Raw genomic sequence first — 20,444 nt, 5'->3', positions numbered from 1 at the left:
TAACTGTAGCTAGAGGTCAAAAGTTGCATTACCATATATTGTAAATTGGCTGTAATGAACACTGTAACTACTGGTATCAAAACTAATCAGCAAATCAGCACCAAGGAGAACCTGTTCCCAAACCTCAATAAATAACAATCAGCAAAGAGGACATTTCAGCTCTGCCTGTTGACACTGTGGCAAAAACATTACTTTCACTTAGGGTGATGCATGACTTCTCTTGGCCACTTGCTTTAACAGTACAATTAGAATAACAAAACATGAGGAGTTGGTTGTGACAAGGTTAAAAAAAAAAATAGTACTTACATTTACAGGATGGTCCAAAGCATAACTCCATGCAGGTGAAATTTCTACATCAGATCCTCTGGATGGGTAAGGCACAAAACTTTGCTTAATACTTAAGCAAGTGAAAAATAGCTGGTAGTGTAACAGCTAAAGGACACACAACCAAACCTGGATCCACTCTTATCCAATCAACCCTTGGGTAGTAGGGATGGGTACCTTTCACATTTGAAACCATACGGTACCGATGCCCCGTACCTGGCAATTGGTACCGGTACTAAACAGTACCAATTTCTGGTACTTTTTTGTGTTTATGTGGTAAAAAATATCATTTTTTTAATAATCAATTATAGGAATTTTTTTTAATTTTACATATGTCTTCTTCAATATATAACCTTGCAATGCCGTGTTCTTGTTCAGCATGAAAAATCACCTACTCTTCCACTCCCTCACAGTCACGATGATCCATTTAGGTACCTAAACATGGTACCTTTTGATATTACCTGAATTGGTACTCTGTATTTTCTAATTTAGTGCCCATTCCTAGTGGGAAGTTTCAGAGAATATTGTTACTCAGCTTGTTGACACTGTGGCAAAATGATCTTCTCCCTTGGTATTACAATTTACAGAACCACCCTCTCAGTATATGTTACCCAGTGATAATAAGAGAAAAATTGGCTGTTTGACATGAGTTATTAAGTCAGTGATACAACAAATAAGCTGACCAAAGTTTTCTTGAAGGCACACAAAACTAATGGCTACTCTAATGAACTGTGTGTCATTTCAGAAACATGAAAAAGCCCCACCATCAACCGTTCTTGTCTTTAATGAGTTACATTTGATGAATGAAAAACTGTATTCCTTGGCATTTAACAATAAAATGATTACAGTGATAAAAAAATCATGAACCACTGTAAGTTTATGTTGCTCTTTAGGAAGAAAACTGTACTTACAAAGGGAACTAAAGATTCGCTTCTGTACAAAAATCATAAAAAACATGAATGCCTCCTAACATCTTTGTTAAAGCATGAAAAATTCAAAGAGTGTTAAATGTTTTTTTCCAGTATACTTGCAAGAAATAAAGAAGAGTTATGGCCATAGCAGTTCATTAATGCTGGCGGTTAAAGGAGACTGTCCTCTGTCGTCTTAATAATAATTCTGAACTGATCCGACAGCTCGTTCCAAAACGAGACATAACACACACTGTTACATTTATCTGGGTTCTAAAAAATCATCTCTGAATCATCATGCAAATGTCTGTCCTGCATATTCTCCCTGTCAGTACTGCCCGCAGGAATAGGATATTTTAAACAGTGGTACTGAAGAATTTAAGCAGCATTACTTTCTCTTGGATTTTTCCTTCTTTTTTTTTATCTTGGTATTCACATTAACAATCTATTACTCATATTCACAAATACATCAACCTACAGTACATACTGTACACCCTTCATACTCTCACAGGATAAAATTGGGTTTTCAATCCAGACTGACCCGTCTGCGAGTTACTTCTTCCTTCATTTCCAGTTCGGTTATGTCTCCTGACATTTAACAGTGCCTTGAATACCGTCTGTGAATGTCCAAAGTAGACAGCTGTTGAGGCTGAAGTGTGTCGTCACAGAGACCACCAGAGCCCCTGTTGAAAAGGCACTTAAAAGTGGCTGATAAATTCTGATTGGCTGAGTCCTTTTGGTTGTAGTGGGTAAGCCCCTCCCCCTGCAGGTGGAGGAGGAAAGAACTTAAGAGTACTGTTGTGTGAACTTCTGGTGGAACTCTTTGACTTTGCTCAGCAGGATCTTCAGCTTGTCTGTTGGTGGCAGGATGGTCATTCTGTAAGGGGAAAAAAGAGCAGGAGAACAGGGTTAAATTAAGAAATGTGTTAATCCACACCAAATTATGGGAATTATTAGCTACAAACTTTGGTAATATTAAAAAATGACTGCTTGCTACCATCTCCTCTTATTCTTTATAAGTGAAGCCAACACACACTCAAAGTGTTCCTCCTCTGCTCTACAAGCCCAGTAAAGACTCAGCAGCAACCTGGATTTGTCTACAGATCTGTTAATCATGATATCACAACCTTTTCTTTGTAATATGGAACAATTTAATGATTATTTGCACAAAATATTTGCATGAGAACTGACTGCTAACAGCTTGTATGTGTGTTTTTATTTTCTATTTTGACCAGCGTTTGCTCTGCTATAATACAGGAAGTGGGTTTAAACCTATACTGCAGACAGTCACCAGGGGAAGCACTTACAGTTTTGGCTTTACTTTGTAGAAGTTGTTTTGTCGCCAACATTTTTACACAGTCTATAGATTAAAAAAAAAAGAATACCAAACAAAACCATTCTCTTTCTTAACATTTAAGGGGAGATTTAGGCAGGAAATGTTATTTCATTACATTATATTAAGATGTCTGACTTCTGTTGTGCAGAGTTGATACACTGTCCGACACGATATGAACTTTATAAGCTGCTGTCAGTTAAGCTTGTAGAGGCGTCTAAATGAGTCTTGAATATCAAATTAATTTTACAAAAAAGGAATATGCACAACAAGAATACAAGTAGGGACCAGGTGCTAACTGAAGAGCTGTCAAAGCTTAAAAACTGTTAAGATAGTCAAGTTGCACAAGTCAGCAAAAACGCAAATATTAGTCAGGAAGCTAGGTAGTAGGGATTTTTTTTATACTTGTTTTGTTTCTTATATTTTAAAGCATTTTTTTTTGTTTATTGGATAGGACAGAAAAAAGCAGGAGCAGAGAGTGGGGATACTCCACTCCCTTGCAGTAAATGGTTGAGGGTGGGAGTTAAAATGTTAACTGCTATGGCGTGGTCTATAACCTCTGTGTATGGAGCTTGCATCTTAACCACAAGGTACCAACTATTCAATTTTAATATTTACACTGAACAATCATAAAAATGTAAATAGATGGCTTATTACTGTTATTATCAGCCCTGAAAAATAAATTAATCTTTCACATTCTGTGCTGCGTACCTGAAATGGTATGTTCCATCCTTCTGGCCAAACCCGCTTCCAGGTACAAGGCAGATCCCTGTCTCCTCCAACATCTTCATGCAGTAAAACATATCTGGCTGCTGACCGATTTCCTATTGAAGGAGGAAGAGGAAGACAAACATTTGATCGAGTACTCTCTAAAACTTCATGTTCCGATCCAACAGGAGGAAAACTCAGGCTGCCCGTAAAAGGAATTTACAAGTGTTGTTCTGCTTTTAGGTCTTACTAAGAGTGGCCTGCTGTGAACATAACATGTATTTATAAGAGACCTATGACTCACTGGAGCTGTATTACTTAAAGTACTATGTGTCCTTTTTTGAAGCACTCCCACTTAACCACTTTCTAGGAGCACATTATTATGTTCATGCAAGGACATGTACAAGGGCTTTTCATTTGTAGGAGATCAAAACTACTCTGAGTGGACAGTATCAAAGTAAGTAAAGAATGAAGCATGCCTATGTTACATGATGTCTATTCTTGGTCTTCACACAAAAATGTGTATTCAGAGGTATTATACAATAATCCTGGAGAAACTCCTCATAATCTAACCAAAGTTCTTTTGTCATTACTCTGTTAATAATTGCTTTCAAGGAAACAGGTTTTGTGTTTTATTAGTATGGTATTCATTACTTATTCTTCACCGGACTTTGAGTGAACACAATCAAGTTCCTTCATCAATGGAAAGAAAACAAAAGATTGGTGGGGAAAATGTGCAATTTGGAAGTAAAATAAATCTGAAGTACATCCAATTTTCCCGAGATAAACCAAGCTTCAGTACATATCCCTCAGTCTTTGAGGTGCTGAATTGAAAGCTCAAGTGGCTCTATTTGAGCTCAGTATGGTAATATTAGAAAGAGTGATGTAAGCCGCTCTGTGTTCATGTTTTGTTTATGGTTACAGCATGCTTATAAACTCAGTTACGCCACAACCGTGTGACGAAGACGCTGTGCAGAGTCACTGACATTGATCAGGTGTCAGTAGGTCAGCTTTCCTCTGACCTTATCCTGTGTTCTGGTAATCAGATCCCCAGTTTGGCTCATCAGCTGCCCCCCCAACCCTCCATTAAACTCCTACTGAGCAGTCAACCTTAGCAGGGACACAACAGCCAACTATTGGAAATCATTTGCGCCTTTAAGCAGACAGGGAGGTGGATACACGGTGCACTGAACCTGGTTAACGAGTTACTTAATGCAGCAGAGTGCATGAGAATGCACTGATGCTTATCTCTCAGTCTCACTCTTTTTATTCCTAAAAAAGTATGTGAAAGCATATTCTTGGTATTTGTGGAGAGGGTGTGATGAGGAGGGAAAATGAATGGAATAATAATAAGAAGCAGTTAATCAAGGCCATTTACTGGAAGTGACAAGAGCCCACTTGAATGACTGAAACCTTTATGAAAAAGGGTTAAGGACTGACCGTGGCCTCTTTGACAGCCTTCTCAGGGATGGTTATGCATGGGAAGGAGTACATGGCACCCTGCACTGGATTGCAGCTGATACCTTGCACCGTGTTAAGAACTTGCTCTGTGAGCCGGGCCTTCTCTGCCAAGGCATTTAAAGTGGCTGTGCGCTCCTGGATGAGGGAGAGAAAGGAGAAAGGAGAAAATCATGACGGAGAGAAAGAGGAAGTAAATCAACCGGAGATGTTACGAAAAGCAGAAAACAAATCATGACATTTGTGATGCTTGGGCGAACTGTTCTAGAGTCAGTCATCTCATGTGGAAATCCAGTTTCGTGAAGCTCAAGGAGGTTGAAAGAAAAATGTAGCGTAAGAAACAATTATGCTCGCGTTTCACTTTGAAAGATGTGTTTTGTACACAAGAAAGGAATCTGTTGTGTTGTTTTTAGGTGGATCAACTCCTGCTGTATCTCTCAACATACATTATATGCTTGATTTTTTTTTAGACTTTGAGTTTTGCAAGACATTAAAAGCTGTGTCAGGAAGTATTAACAATAATCATATGATCTCTTAAGTACAATGACTCCACCCCATCTCAGTTTAATAATATTACCCATGATACAACAGCATTGAGATACACTGACTATGATAATGATTTCAGTCTCTATTACCTCTGGATAATCATTTACATCCCCATTTCTAAAAGCTGGGACAATGAGTAAGATGCTGATGGTTTTAAAAGTGCAAAGACAGCGGAACACTGGAAAAGTTGTGAAATGTCTAAAAAAGAAAAAACCCTTATGGAACATCTTCCAGCTAGTTTGGTTACATGATTGGACATAAAGAGTATAGTTAGTCTCTTGGAGGTAAAGATGAAAAAAGGTCACCACTCCGTTAAAGAAGGTGTGTGCAAACAGTTCAACAATTTCGTAATAATGCTCAATAAACTGCAAAAATGATGATTTCATTGTCTACAGTACAAAATGTTGATAAAAGATTAAGAGAATCTGGACAATCTGTACAAAATGGACAAGTGAAAACCAATACTGGCTGAAAATTGTTTTCAAACTATTTTAACCTTTTCCTTAAGTAGGGTTGTATTATTCACCAAAATTTAGGGACAATTTTTCTCTCAAATCAGAAATAACAAAACATGAAATAACATTTTGTGATACATAATAAATATATTACTTATTTTCCACCATTTTTTTAAATAGTGCAAAGAAATGCAGGCAGTCTGTCAAGTTCATGAACATAAAACCTCTACGCAAAACACTATTTCGTCAACTATGAATAACCAAAAGTTGCAGCATTTTACAGTTGTTGTTTTTTTAATCTTATCTTTAATGTTAGAGAAACATAAAATAAAACTGACCAGTGAAATTCATAATCAGTAGCATAAAAGTGTTAAATAGTAAGTAATACAAGAGGTCAACCTATAGTATGTTGTTGTATTAATTGATTTCCTATGACCTAATGGGAATAAATGCCCATGGGACGTAGAGTGTACCTTAATGAAGTTAGCATATGAGGGCTCTCCTGGCTGTGGAGGGTTAACCACCAGGTCCATTAGGGCCTGTCCAGGAACGGGAGGACACAGACGGACCGACACCAGCTTCGTCAGCTGAGCCTTCACTTCATCGTCCATGTTGATGATTTCCATGTAGCCTCCACGGAAGCCGCACCTAAGAGAGGGACAACGTTTGAATGAGGCCAAGAAAGACGCCAGGAATGAGAGCAAGGTGCTGATTTAAAAGAACTCACTCTCCCATGTAACATTTGGAGGTAGAGTGGAAGGATGCCAGCTCCACTGTGTTGGAGTACTCTGGCCCCATGTCAAAGAGAACCTTCTTAAAAGAGTGGAACTGGCAGCCTTCAGCATACACATTATCCTGGTACACCTGGAAGTCAAACACATAATAACACATTGCAGGAAGCAAAGCTAACAGAGCACAAAGAGCTGTTGAAGTTTAAAGTGATGCAGACAGAGTACCTCATCAGCCATGAGGAAGAGACGCTCCTTTGCTGCAAATCGAATCACATCCTCAATGCACTCTCTGTTCTGAACTTGACCTGTGAATGAGACGAGACATGATGGAGAAAGGTTTGAGACAGTCAGAAAGCGCAAGCAGTTATGTCTATTTGCTGCCATCTAGTGGCTGATCTTTGAGAACTCCACATGGATTCCAGCTAATGGAATCCTATGGGGTTTTTTTTCATAGCCCCAGGTTATTTGTCAAGTGCTGAAAAACCTCAGTGGCCACATTTCTTATATATCAACAAAAATAAAAACGAAACAAAAAAAATCTGCTTTGAGTCTCCGTGCTTCCCTTTATTGTGGTTTTTCAACCACACCTTGCATTATTGCAACAGCTCAGCTTTCATGTTGTAAAAACTGATGACCCAGTCTAGGGCTATGTGATGAAAACTGAGCCGCCACCACAATAAGGAAGTACACAAGATACAGCTGAGAGCAGGAATAAAGTTAGGCCATAGACCTTGCGTTAGGATTCTTTTAAATGCCCCAGTTCCAAAGGTGAACAGTTCCCATGAGCATACTTAAGGAAGCTTGGACAAAGATTGACTAAAGCATTATAGAAAAATAACTGTCAATTTGACACTTTTACTTCCCCCATTTGGCATTTTTTACATGGTTTCTGTGATCTCTTTTCTGTCTCATAAAGCTGACTGTTCTGTATTAGCTTGACTGCTGAACAAGATGCATTCATTTGTGATCATAAAACACAAAAAAGACTTTACCAGTGGGGTTTCCAGGGTTGATAATGCACAGGGCTCGTGGATTGCAGTGTTGCCGGGCCTCATCCAAGGCACGCTGCAGCTCGCTGATGTCCAAGCTCCAGCATTTCTCTTCGTTAAGGTAATAGTTGATCTGCACTGCGCCCAGTTCAGCCAGAGCAGCTGAGTACAGTGGATATTGAGGTATGGAGATCATAACGCCAGTGCGGCTGGTACCCTCGCCACACACAAGCAGCTTCAGCATGGTCTACAAAGGAAAGGATGGAGAGATCATTTCAGGATTGTAGATAAACAATGAGGCAGTCTGCACATTACTACACAGGCATGTGAACACAAGGTTGGGAGGGAAAGAGGTTCAGTTTGGTGCTCTGAAACTGCATTTAGATGTGTGTCAGGGTGACGGCACAGTTTTCTTTTTGGAGATTGTGATTTTATTAACACCAATGACCAAATTCAGTAGATTCAGTGTTGAAACACAAAATTTAGTCTAAAGCCATGTCCACATGTAGCTAGGTATCTGTGAAACTGTATATTTTTTTAGCTTTAGGCCTGTCATCCGCACAAAACCTCAGTTTTAAGTCACTAAAAATGATGCCTTTGGAAAAATGCAGCCAAAGTTAAAAATTTGGAAAACTCCAGTTCCATGGTTCCAAGTAGACGTTGGGAAACAGAGTTTTCATTCTCAAACGTCACAGGGGGTTCATACTGATTGGCTGGCACTGGTTTTACATCTGAATAACACTGCCAAATATGGGTTTGGCATGTTTCGAGCTGTACTTATCAGCAGGTTTCCCCAGTGCATGTGGACGAAAGTATCTTTAAAAACATATGTGGGGACGGGGTATTCGTTTTTGAAAATACCTGGCTATGTGTGTAAAAGGCCTTAAACCTGCACTTTGATATATTAGGAATATGGAGTTACTAAAGGGTGTTGTCATTCAACTTTATAAAAAAATCATAGGTGACACTGCTTTGACATCAGTGGTCTTAATTCAGCATTTTTACCCTTTGAACTTAAATCTTTCCAATTTTCCTTTAATTTGCAGCTTTGATTTTCTTACATGCCTTCCTAAAAGAGAACCCACTGACAAAGGGTAATAATATCTGGTTTGTTAGTTCAACTGTGTGACCAAATTCACCCAGAAAGGTGAAAAGAAAACAAATGCTTTGCAATCTAACACTGCAGGAGTGTTTCACTGTGATCATGATTTCTTGGTAGAAATGAACACACACCATTTAAAGTACAACAGGGACAAAGTCAGTATAATGAATGAGAGGTAATTTGTACCACAATGCCGTCGCTGGCTCCTGTAGTGAGGTAAATGTCGTCTGGGTCGCAGGGCACGCCGCCATCCCTTCGCTCAATGTAGCGGGCGACATCATGACGCACAGCGTCAATGCCCTGACTGGCACTGTAGGAACCTGAGGGAGAATCATGGGAGGTAAGACCAGCTGCTGGAACAGCTCCTACTTTAACACAAAATGCTGTCTGAAGCAAACTTAAAGGCACAATAAAGAGTATAATGATGAGAGCGGTTGACAAAGCGTTTCGTGCTTGGACAGAAATACACACCCATACTGTGTCCCCCACAGGACTGCAGAATGCGGCGGGCTCTACTTTTAGCATCCTCTGGGAATGTGCTGTCATTCAGCAGTTCAGGGTAGGAGCAGAGTGCCAAGACCTTGAAACAAAGAGAGGTGTGCGTATAAAGTGTGAAAGGGATGTTATGCAATTTTCTGCACAGATTACTGCATTGGGCAAGAAGGAAATGATTGACACCAATTTGGCTGAAGTGGAAGAAATCAGTTTCATCAACACTGACAGGTCGGAGGGGAGGTGTTAAATTTAGATGAAAGGTGGGGGTGGAGCATAGGAGCAGACCTGTCTGAAGAATGTGATTGGCTGCTGGCCCATGGCGTGAGCATCACCGATGTTGGCCTTTATGACCTCAGCAAAGGGTTTCTTCATTCCCTGAAAGTCACAAAAAATATGAAAATGACTTCAGGGAAAGATGTAAATGATTAGAGCAACATTACCACAACATTATTTTTTTCCTGAAACAAACAGAGACAGACCATCATCCAAGCTGACTCAAATGATTGAAGAGAAGAGCGTGGTCTTGGAGTCCCGTTACACCCTTGACACTGTGCTTACACACATACATAAACATACATAACTTTGCCATATATATGCATGCTGCAGGAGGCTGAGAGAGCAGCAGCTGCAGAGATCACAGCGGCTTCAATGGTTCACACACAACCACATCTAGAGACAACTCATGTTGGCTTTTAGTTTGACTGCATGTGTGACTCCCATGCAATCAACAATCAGTCCTGGTATCTCTTTTTTTTTAATTTAAATTTGAGCGTGCCTGTACATCTTTACTGCTAAGAAAACATGTTTCACAGCTAAATGGGCTAGTTATAAAACCTATGCAAGCAAAAATGAAACTGCACAAAAAATGCACAGGAAAGGCAAAAACCTGTCCCTGCAGTGGTGGTTTTGTGGGAAACAAATGTATTACACTTGTTCAGCTTAACAGACCTTAGACATGTATTGAATGTGTTTAATGTGAAACATGAGGTGTGAAGAGTAAAAAGTTAATCTCCTGATGTTAAAAGAAGTTTTACAATCTGATTGCATTTATCATAGATTGTGCAATGCTTTAATTTGAGAAAATATGAAGTTTGATGCAAGTCTTATCTTTTACATAAAATGTATTTAACATGAGGGCTTTGAGAAGTCTTTCAGTAAAAACTATTTCCATGTCTGCAGAAACCCCCATTAAAACAGCTTCAGCAAACATGGGAAGTTTCCACCCATTTAAACCACATTGTCCTGCTGATTCTATTGACCTTCTGACACATTCACACACATCATTCAAAGGCTTTTCACTTCCTTAGTGGAGAGTGAGAAAGAAACTGATACCTCAGCAGGAAACTTCAGGCCAGAAATACAGGAAAGACACAACTACCACACTGAAAGGTGCTCATCTACTGTCCTCTTCAACTACAATTAACATTTCGAAATAATCGCTCCTTGAGTTGATGAGATCGCTGACAGAGGACACACAGTGACGCACACACACACACACACACACACACACACACACGCTGTTAACACCAGATGTTGGAACAGCGTGTGACTGCAGAGAGGCCACAAGTTGAACCTCACACTGACATCCTGCTGTAATCAAAACAGCCTGTTTGTTTGAGTTTTCCAATTCAGTACACTTTTTAAGAGGCTCTCCCCAGCGCTCTCATTGGTCACATATTAGAGGCGTATCACAGCCTGGACCAATGACATGACAATGGGTGAATAACACCCCCAGGTCAAAGTAACCGCCTGTTAGTGATGAGGAGGTTTTTGAGGAGCAAACCGACCTCTGCTCATGGGAACTAACTTGTGATGTTTGTCCTGCATCGCTGATAAAACACGGCAACAAACGATGCTGAAGTTCTGACAGATGATACAAATCCGGCACTGTTGGTTTAATTAATTTTTTAACTCGAAAAAGAACATGTTGTCTCTGAAGCTGTGCAAACAAACTACACGATTCATGTAATGAAATAACATAAAAGAAAAAAAAACACTCATTATTTAGATCCGTGTGCTTGAAATACACTCATTTAGTGTCCTGCACAAAGCTAACTCTTTGGCAGATAATGTGAAGAGAATTCGTCAAACCGTCTTTGTTTGCCTCTGGTCTGTTCCCATAGTGACTCCCTCAAAAATGTCCCCTTTCACTATCAGCTCTGCGCTCATTAAGACAAACAAAGACCATAACAACCGTGCGTAAAGCCTTTATCTGTGTTAGCGAGTACAGTCAGTTGGCTCAAAGTCTACCTCATTTCTATCCCCTGATTAATAAAGCTATGAACAACTAACACTGCACTAATTTAAGTGGAGAAATGGCAGCAACAAAGCTTTACTTGTATTTAAAAGGCGTTTAAAGTTACAAACAGCACAGTGTGTGGGAAACTAAAGTAGGGGATCAGCCTGTGCATTCATGTTGTGTGTGATTCGTGAAAAAAGTGAGATTACCTCCATGACCTGTTTCCCAAAGTAATCCGAACCCATACAAACTGGAGCTTGAAAGGGAGTTGTACATATAAAGAAGAAGAGTGTGTTGTGAGGAAGAAAAAAAGATGGGAGGACTATACTTGATGTGAACACAGGGTGCATTTTTTGGCTTCTTGGCTGGCTGCTTTGCTTGTGAAAAGACTGGCACAGGCAGAAAACATCTGTAACTCTTCTGTTGTCTCACGACAGTGGTAAAAAATTGGGTAATTTTCATTTCTTCCACTGAAAACGTCCCTATTTGTTGACAACATGTCTGGCTTTTTTGAACACTTAAATATCAGTTTGATAACACCTAATCGAACGATTTTACAGACAGGAAAGAAATGTAACAAAGACACAGAGATGGGGATCAGCTGCTCCACACAAACAGTAGATAAAATCTATGATGCTGGTGAGCCATCTGGTTAAAAAGGTCACCACTGTCATCACAGTCCCTGCTGGCCTGCATTACCTTGCCTTTCACCTGCGCAAGGACCTGTTGGCATACTCATCTTCTTTCCTGTGCAAAGCACTCAAGAGGGGACAGTTTTCACACCAGACTGCACTCGGTACACTAACAGCTGGTTGCCACATCACCATAAATTGTGCAAGAGGAAGGGATCAGACAGTGATCTATTACCAGAAAAAGAGAAAGTTAAGGATTTCTTTAACTCAAAGATTAAAGCAAAAGACTCATGACGCTCAACGCAGACTACCTCTGATTTCATGGCTGGTTCCTAGATGGCGTAAGACAGAGATAACAGCCTGTGTGTGACATCTACAGCTGTCACAATAAATCGTATGATAAAGACAAGAAAGTCGGACAATGGGAGGTTTCTGATGATAAAGAAATATGAATCATAGTCAGTCAGACAGAAAAACGTAATATCTGGTTTAAACTTTGACATCTCATTGTGGATGTTTCCTCTTTCTGTGACTAAGAACTGGTTAGACATTAACAAAAAGTAACATAGATATCTGATCATTTGAGACGACACACTTTCCAGCATGATCAACAACCTCCGGATCTGCTGTGTTACTGGTGGACTTTGACAAGAGGGTGTGTACGCAGGGCAGGTATTGATAACTTTTGGGATAATGTTTACATGGAATTAGAAAGGCTATAACCAGGAATAGGTGCTTGCTGGTTTGCAGTTTTGTTTACTAAAAGACCTTGCTTGGATATCTACTAGAGGGGGTGCAAAGCACACATGGATAAGACAGCTGGAAATGAGCACACAGTTTATTCCAATTACATCAAACCTATTAATAAAACGTAATGACTAAGAGTTTCAAATGGTCTTTATGGCATGTTGTGACAGGCTTTCTCAGTTTTTAAGTCACAATTAAATGAATACCTAACGTAGACTAATACATTTGTTTTAATTTACAACTTAAAGCCACAGTCTGATCGTTTTAGTGAGTATACTGATTCAACTGTTCTGATTACATCAATATAAGGCATCAAAACATACATTTCGAACAGACAGATGAGAGTAAAAGCTTTTTATCTAGTGCTTAAGAGGGACAAAGCATGGTCCATCGAGGATGTAGATGATGCATACAAACACTGAGATAACAGCCTGTTGTACAAACCTCAGACAGCTCCCTCTCCAGCTCCACCGCCCGCGCCACGATGGGCCCCCGCACGGCGTACTCCACGTTCTTCACCGTGGGGTTCATGGTGTCGATGGTCAACACCTTGGCCCGGGACGTCACTCCATTCTCAGACATTTTCTCCTGGGGAAGCCCGCGCCGCGTCGCACTCAGACTCGATAAGGCTCTGCCGGGAGAGGAGGAGGACAGAGGGGAAGAGGTCAGTGAGCGGATCCTGGGTGCTGCACCGGCACCGGGCCGCTGCGCTCCACTGCAGCCGGCTAACATCTCGCTTCGCCCCCGGCTGAAAAGTCTGGGTGACAGCAGCTGCATCCGAGAGGCTGACATTTTACACGTCTCTCTCTTTTTTCTATCTGAACAAGTTAACTTTGATAACTTTTGAAGCCTCAGCGGTGCGCTGCGACCTGCAATACACCGGCTGCCTCACTCGATAGGAGTGAAATTGAAGTTGTGCAAGTGAAGCAACCTAAAAATGACTGCACTTAGACCTTTGGACCCCTCCGGAGGTTAAAGTACAAAGTAAGGGGTTTCTAAAAAGTTGTAACCAGTTCGAGGATGTTTCTTGCGTTCCTGGCTGCATCGAGAGTGACTCCGCTTCTCACTCTGAGCATTTGGGGGTTTGTTCCCTGCACACATGGCAACGACACAACCCACGAGTGTATCCCACCCCTTTATGTGGATCCATGTCCACCCCCTTCTCCCCCCGTTTTCCAGCACACCGAGTGGCTGTCAGTTCAGGTCCGATCTCCAGTTACTGAGCCTAAACGGCCATGGACGGGTGACGTGGCTCGGAGGGGGGTGGATAATGTAACTCAAACAGGGTGAAGCGTCCAGCTCTGTGCTGGGCTCAATGCACAAACTGAGCCATTCTTTTTGTTCTGAGAGCCTCACGCGGTTTGGCAGGAAAGTTTGAATTCTTCATGATAAAAAAAAGAAAGAAAAGAAAGAAAAGAAAGGATGCTCCTCCTATCCTATTTCAACCGGATCAGATTGGTTTCCTCGTTTTGCTGAGGTGGTGAAAGAAAAGCTACACTCAGACCTGATTTCAGTATTAAAGCTATTTTAAAATGATCTAATTGGAATTCAGACTGAATGAAAATAACATTTATATTATATAACTAGTTAACTGAAATCCCACATGGTTCAACTTTTTGGGACTGTTGCCTAGTGTTTACACTTAGGCTGGGTTACACCACTGCTTCATATTACAGGTTAAACTAGGCCAGTCCTGTGAGGAAATTCAGAAAACGTCCTGTTCACTATCATACACAGAATTAGAAAAGGAATCAGAGCTGTATCTGTGATTCAAAATGGTGACCCTATTTTAAGAGCATGTCACAGTAAATCTCAATGCCTCTTTGCTTAAAGAAATAAATATCTAAACTACAGCCTGTGTAATCACAAGTTAGGCATTCTTTGAACAACATGTCATTATGGCAAAATTCAGTGTGGGATACCAGAGGAAATGCAGATCACTCAGAGAGTGATGGCTGTTTGCTTGAATCAGTGGCTAAAATTGTAAATATCCCAGTATACTGTTAATATTCCTGATGCACATTTTATCCCAGCCCTTTTTTTACACCTACTTCTTTTTATTTATCTTTTTTTACTGTCATGTTTATGTGTCATGTTTGTGTCTACCTCTTGTGCTAGAGAAAACAACTACCGGAGTCAAATTCTTTGTATGTGTTGCATACCTGGCAATAAAAACGATTCTGATTCTGATTTTGAAAATATGAAAATAACTGTCAAAAATGAAAGGGTTTCATGCCAAACAGTAGCAATAAAACATTAGAACACTCAATTTGCTTTTGTATCTTTATGTTTAGCACATGTTTGACCCTTTTTGGGTAGGTTAGTAATAAAAATCCAACAAACACAACCCGTACAAGTGATTTCCTTTTTACTTTAGAAAAAGTAAAATTCTGAAACAAACCAATCAATTTCACAGACCCAGAGAAAGTGACCCATCACCATTCCACCCACAAGACTAAAATACTATCAAACATGTCAGTATCAACAAAAAAAGTTCTCAGTACTTATCTCAGTGTGACTAAGTTTCACATGACTTTCATTTTTTTTTGTATCACAGTACCATACCAGCCAAAATTTTGGTATTCCTTTAGTTCAATGTATGCTCAGTACTGTACTTAAAACCAGTGAAGTTAGACTCAGCAGTGACATGCAACCAAAACACAGAGTAGTTCATTTTAGTGTTATATTTTTGAGTTTTTTCACATTGTGTTAACATAAGATTCCTTGTATAAGTGTGGCTTGCATGTATGTCTCTGTACCTCTTATTGTGACTGTGCATGTTTATAAATAAGGATGCAAAACAAATTTAATGTCAGTAGATTTCAGTATTCAAATGATCTGATAATCATCATCAAAAACAGTGACTTCATCAAAAATTTAAGCTCTTGTGTGGAAATGGAGAACACAGTTAAAACCCAGTGGGAGCAACTATATCAGACAGTGTTTGTGTGGCCACGGTGCGTAACGCGAAGGTGGGCACTGACAGTGGAACAAGCAGGAAAAGCTGGTGTTGTGGTGTCTGGAGTCCAAAGCTTTTACATTCCTCTGTAACAAGATAGCACTGCAGCGGCTGGTGAGTGAATCCCTGCACAAAGTCTTCAGTGTTGCTCCTCTGAGCCCTCTCCTCTGGGGACACACTCACAGTCTCCTCCTGGGTGAAGTAGCGTGTGGTGCTGAAGATGTAGAACAGCTTCAAGAGCTCCCAGCAGCGGGGCTTTGAGGGTAATGGAGGGTCACTGCGGGGTTGATTTGTGGGAGTACGAACACATGAGACTGAGCGACGGGTTTCACGATTGATGAGAAGAAGAGCCAGCACGTCAGGGCGCAGGGATACTGATCCTGGCAAGCAGCGGTCACCAACAGCAAGGCAGTCTCTCAAGGTCTCCACAAGGGGTGTCCAGAACTGACCTACCAGCCTGCTCTCAGCTCTATGCAGAGATGGGGTTGGGCCACACAGCACGCACACATCTGCTCCAGGGAGAAGCTGGAAGCGTAGCAGGCGGTGAGCTACAGTGGGGCTGCCCTGAGGAAGGAACACTGGGTAATCACAGGAGGCTGAACTTGAGGTTGACAGGGAGCGCATCACAGCAGAGAGCAGCACAATTTCTTGTGGGGCTAGACGCCACCACTTCTCAGTTGCTGCAGCTATCCGTCCATGGACTATAAGACAACCAAACTCACTGTCTGCAGCCTGAGCAAAGCCCTGCAAGGCCTCTTGTAGTAGAACAGGGTTTGGGGGCAGCAGTGAATCTGCACAGTGTGTTAGAGCACCCAGGATGCCCTCTTGTTTTTCTTCCAACAGCTGATCAATGAGACAGAAACAGGACCGCAAATCCCTCTTTAGCCGCTCTACATTCCTGACATTGGCCAGCTCATCCTGCCCCAGCACCAGAACCATGCAGTTCCACACATTCTCCAGGAGGCGTTGTAAATGGTACTCCTCCTCTTTGCTGCTGCTGCTGCTGCCTGCACCCCCGCGTCCACCTCCACTCACAGCGATGAGCATCACGCTGTCCTGGAAAACTCTCCACACCACCTTACCCCCGCCTTCAGTATCACAGCAGGATAAAACAGCTCCCTGACCACTACCAAACATGTGAACGCCGTTCAGAGAGCCGATGACAGAGAAGGGCAGCTGTTTAGAGGCTCCTCTGGTGAAAAGAGGAACTCCGCTGCTGGCTGTGAGGCAGAGGAGCTGTGTGGAGCCATCCTGGAGCATCATCGTGGCTAAGCTAGCGTTAGTCCGGCTTCACTCTTGAAGACACACTTCATTAAATAGACTCGCTTTTTAGCTAGAAAGGTTATACACTAGCATTCTTTATTTTACTGATTGTACTACTACGTCCATCACACGAGAAACAGACCATCTAACGGTGAACGTGACATCTACTCCTAGTGTTGCATCAGTGAATGCGTGGATCGTTACCTTGGTGAGCCGTTAGCATCACGTAGCGTCAAACCGTTTCCCTGCACGCGGTTAAACGGGGTTGAACAATGATACGATAGGAAAGAACAGCTTTCTGTGAGAGTGGGGCTGGACAAAAAAACCCCCAGCGAGCTTCAATTAAACAATATTTCTCATGCTAGGTTAACAAAATAGGTTACCGTCGTTTCCACAGTAACGATGTCCCATGATTCATTCTCCAAGCTAGCGAGGGAGGTTACATTCGGCTGGTCGAGCTTCAGTTGTGATTTACGAGCTCCGCGTTAACCGCTAAAAAAGCCGGAAAGTAATACCGACCTGGGTTCAGTCCACTGCGTCCATAGCAGCGCTGCTGTTCACATGGTGCTGACGCTCGTTCGCTTTTTATCTCGCGAGAGCTGGAACAAAAACTTTGCTGATCACAGTCACGCGGAACAGGCTTCTGGATGACGCCTCATTGTCCTTTTTTAATGTTAATTCGAGGGAATTCAACCGTTGATAAGTTGAAATATAGCCTGACATATGCTATGCTATCCAACAGCCAAAACTATCGCTGATTTTGAGTTCATAACTATATATATATTTTTTACTGTGCATGATCACAATAACATTACAAGTATTCAATATTTTCTCATACTTCATACGTCATTCGTACATCTATCCATGTATTTTAAAATGATTAAGTAATAAAACAGTAATCAGTTCCATACAAACCTTACAGTCAGGACAATTTTAATTCGTTATACAGCCCCTTATAAATCTGAAGTGACCTTTTTCAAGTCTCTCAAATTATTAGTATTTAGAATGATCTTTTCTATCCTGAAGGTTGAATGTCACAGGTTTTACTCTTTTCAACTTACATCTACTATTTAAACTTTTGTTAAAGCACATGCGTTAAATTCCATTCATCCAACTAGTTACACACACTCACATCCATGGGCAATTAAGAGTGACAAACTGACCCAATAACTATGTTTTTGAATTGTGTAGAGGAAATCAGAGAGAGAACTCACACACGCAAGAGAGCATGCACACTCCATACAGGAAGCCACCTGTCCAACAAGGAACTCCTGGAACCTTCTTACTGTGAGGCAATGGCACCAACCTGTGCAACACTGTACATTTTTAAATTGCAGTGTTCTGACAGTAAAATGAGGTGTAAGTTTGTTTTTACCTCACAGTCACCTACTACCCTTTGTATGTAATGTACTTGTCTCACATTACTAATGCTTGTTATCTAGTTATGGATTACTTCAAGATTAAGTTAATGGACTGATGTTCCTACAGTATTTCTATTACTATCTGAGCATTAAAAATTAATCATGTAAGGAAGTAAATAGCTTTATATTGCTGATTTCTAGGCAAAATCACCTACACTTTCATTTCTCCTGTAATACTCAAAATAGCTTTTTGGCCCAAGCACACACATGGACATAAGAAGAAAAGAAATGCAACACTAGTGTAGTAAAGAATGCTTTTATTCATTAAATACAAAAAAGTCCAGAACAGTGATGACTAAAATAGAACAATAGAAAAGGCACAATAATTCACTCAAAAAATCATACTGTGCCATGAAAAATAAAACTGTCTTCGTTCTACTGTGGCTTAAAATAGATGGTCATCTTCCTAACATGTTTTACAATACGTTCTACACCCAAGAGATCCTGTGGCAGTACGATGGCTTGGCATGAGGAGCAGTGTTGAGGTCAATTTTTCCCTGTAGCATCAAAATGAAGGCCTGAAGGAAAATAAAACACAGAGGGAAAATGAAATTTGGATTTAATTTGATTGAACTATAGATCTTGTTTTAATTTCAAAATCAACTGAGCTTTTCACTCTGTACAAGGATATCCAAGTCTTTAAAATACATTTTACCTATAAAACTTTAACTTAGCAACACTGAAGCTGGCCATAATTTCTATTTTAATATTAGGGATACCGCTGTCACTGTATTACAAAAGCACACTTGATGATTTTGTCTAGCAAGTACAGTATGTGGATGTGTCAACAGGATGGTGAACTTACCGATGAGCACAGTGATTTTCACAAGAAGGAGCAGACTTTCTGCGGCCTGAAAGGGTTGGTGCTGGAGGACACACCAGTAAGCAGGGGGTCCTGCAAGGCATTCTGCATGCAAAACTGTTGGAGGTCTGCCGCTGCCTGGGAGACCTAGCGGTAAAAAACAAACCGAACCCTTGTAAAACATCATACAGATGTATGACAACAACAACAACACAGGTAGCTACTACTGTCAAAGAGAGTGAAAACACACTTATGCAGTTGTAAGCGGACCTGAAGCAAGCAACATAGGCAATTTACAATTGAAATATAGTTAATGTGAAAATGTTCTTATACTTGTTCTTGTTTATCCCTTTTAATCTTTTAAATGCAAGTGTCAAAATGTGTGAAACAAGTTTATAGTAGTTTGTAATTTGTCGTTGCTTTTATGTATGCTTCAGTGTGACTTTCTGTTTAAGTGTTAGTTTGTTATGCAACTTTGTGAATTCATTCTTTAACCTTTAGACATTTTTCGTTTGTTTGGTCTCCATTGGTGTTAAAGATACCCTTTGTCAGGGGACCAGACCCAAAATGAACACTCAGTATTGCAAATTCTCATACCTCAAATAATCATGCAATTGATAAAGTGTATAAAATACATTTTAACCTTAATACAAATTCAGTGAGAAGTTTACATTTTCTAGCTTGACGTAAAAATGTTTTGCCATTAGTTGCCTTAATATTTTCTTTTTTAATCTTGCATATATTTCGTTTGTATTTTAGTTTCTACTTTTTTAATTCTTTTCTCGGCTGAATGAGTTTTCTTTGGAAACGATGCAACAGGTCGAGGACCGAGTCCAATTCTGTTCAACTATCTTTTCATGAAAACGTCCACTCTTCGAACATTAAAACGTCTTTGACAGTTAAGCGTAATCTCGAAAGTTTAGATTTCAAACTTTTACAAATACTTCCCCTTACAGTACAAGCAACGCCCTGCTCAGCCTGTTGACCAGCAGCTAATGTTGCTATTGCTAGCTTCTGGCAGTCGCTAGCATTGTTAGCGGAACGGGGTAACGGTTGATCCTTTTCCCCCTCGTTATTTGTCAGAAAACAACAGTACGACCATAATTACCTTCACTCTGTTTATGCTCGCCTCGAAACGAAGCTGCTGTACGACTTTTTTCATGGCTACGAGATTAGATGAACCCGACATTCTTGGTGTTTCTGTGGAAAATAGACGCTGGGCGGTGGGTGGGATCGAAGGCTGGCTCTGGATGCTGAGACAAAAGTAAAGATGATCACATCCGGATTCCGGTTGTTCACATTTTTTTATGACTGCAGTTTGTTTTTAAACAC

At 40.7% G+C, this 20,444-nt stretch overlaps 3 protein-coding genes across 5 annotated transcripts; all 3 read right to left on the bottom strand.

Moving 5' to 3' along the window:
* Positions 1–1,090: 1,090 nt before the first annotated feature.
* Positions 1,091–17,451, bottom strand: gpt (glutamic--pyruvic transaminase). 3 transcript variants are annotated; one of them, XM_074687961.1, is made up of 12 exons: positions 17,273–17,451; positions 13,112–13,298; positions 9,335–9,424; positions 9,026–9,134; positions 8,741–8,874; positions 7,456–7,699; positions 6,689–6,768; positions 6,460–6,596; positions 6,206–6,380; positions 4,714–4,869; positions 3,277–3,389; positions 1,092–2,109 (listed from the first exon to the last, which is right to left on the bottom strand). In XM_074687961.1, exons 1-12 carry the CDS (start codon positions 17,305–17,307, stop codon positions 2,019–2,021), a joined length of 1,551 nt encoding a protein of 516 aa, XP_074544062.1. In that variant the 5' UTR covers positions 17,308–17,451; the 3' UTR covers positions 1,092–2,018. The 3 variants fall into 3 exon arrangements, with proteins under 3 accessions (XP_074544061.1, XP_074544062.1, XP_074544063.1); XM_074687962.1 differs by lacking the exon at positions 17,273–17,451 and adding an exon at positions 17,094–17,243; XM_074687960.1 differs by lacking the exon at positions 17,273–17,451 and having other exon boundaries at positions 1,091–2,109; positions 13,112–13,791.
* Positions 14,792–17,086, bottom strand: fuz (fuzzy planar cell polarity protein). Its single transcript, XM_074687963.1, has one exon. It carries the CDS (start codon positions 16,887–16,889, stop codon positions 15,576–15,578), a length of 1,314 nt encoding a protein of 437 aa, XP_074544064.1. The 5' UTR covers positions 16,890–17,086; the 3' UTR covers positions 14,792–15,575.
* A 1,101-nt stretch (positions 17,452–18,552) lies between the features above and the next one.
* Positions 18,553–20,381, bottom strand: LOC141803898 (guanine nucleotide-binding protein G(I)/G(S)/G(O) subunit gamma-5-like). The gene is made up of 3 exons (XM_074687964.1): positions 20,221–20,381; positions 19,116–19,259; positions 18,553–18,828 (listed from the first exon to the last, which is right to left on the bottom strand). Exons 1-2 carry the CDS (start codon positions 20,299–20,301, stop codon positions 19,134–19,136), a joined length of 207 nt encoding a protein of 68 aa, XP_074544065.1. The 5' UTR covers positions 20,302–20,381; the 3' UTR covers positions 18,553–18,828; positions 19,116–19,133.
* Between the last annotated feature and the right edge of the window lie 63 nt (positions 20,382–20,444).

Source organism: Halichoeres trimaculatus, unplaced genomic scaffold, assembly GCF_033239565.1.
Source record: "Halichoeres trimaculatus isolate MK-OKI-2021-1 unplaced genomic scaffold, fHalTri1.1 fHalTri1_scaffold_15, whole genome shotgun sequence".
Classification (NCBI taxonomy): domain Eukaryota; kingdom Metazoa; phylum Chordata; class Actinopteri; order Labriformes; family Labridae; genus Halichoeres; species Halichoeres trimaculatus.
Note: the sequence above shows the minus strand (reverse complement) of the source record. Positions and strands in the feature narration are given on the sequence as shown.

Bases quoted from the DNA above. Each gene is read 5' to 3' on its own strand.
- gpt (XM_074687960.1), bottom strand. From the start codon at position 13,459: ATGTCAGCCTCTCGGATGCAGCTGCTGTCACCCAGACTTTTCAGCCGG. The intron at 9,135-9,334 runs GTCTGCTCCTAT...CTTTGTTTCAAG, and splicing joins CAATCACATTCTTCAGACAG to GTCTTGGCACTCTGCTCCTA. The intron at 6,597-6,688 runs GTACTCTGTCTG...TTTGACTTCCAG, and splicing joins TCTTCCTCATGGCTGATGAG to GTGTACCAGGATAATGTGTA.
- LOC141803898 (XM_074687964.1), bottom strand. From the start codon at position 20,301: ATGTCGGGTTCATCTAATCTCGTAGCCATGAAAAAAGTCGTACAGCAG. The intron at 19,260-20,220 runs GTAATTATGGTC...TTTTACCGCTAG, and splicing joins CGAGCATAAACAGAGTGAAG to GTCTCCCAGGCAGCGGCAGA.
- fuz (XM_074687963.1), bottom strand. From the start codon at position 16,889: ATGATGCTCCAGGATGGCTCCACACAGCTCCTCTGCCTCACAGCCAGC.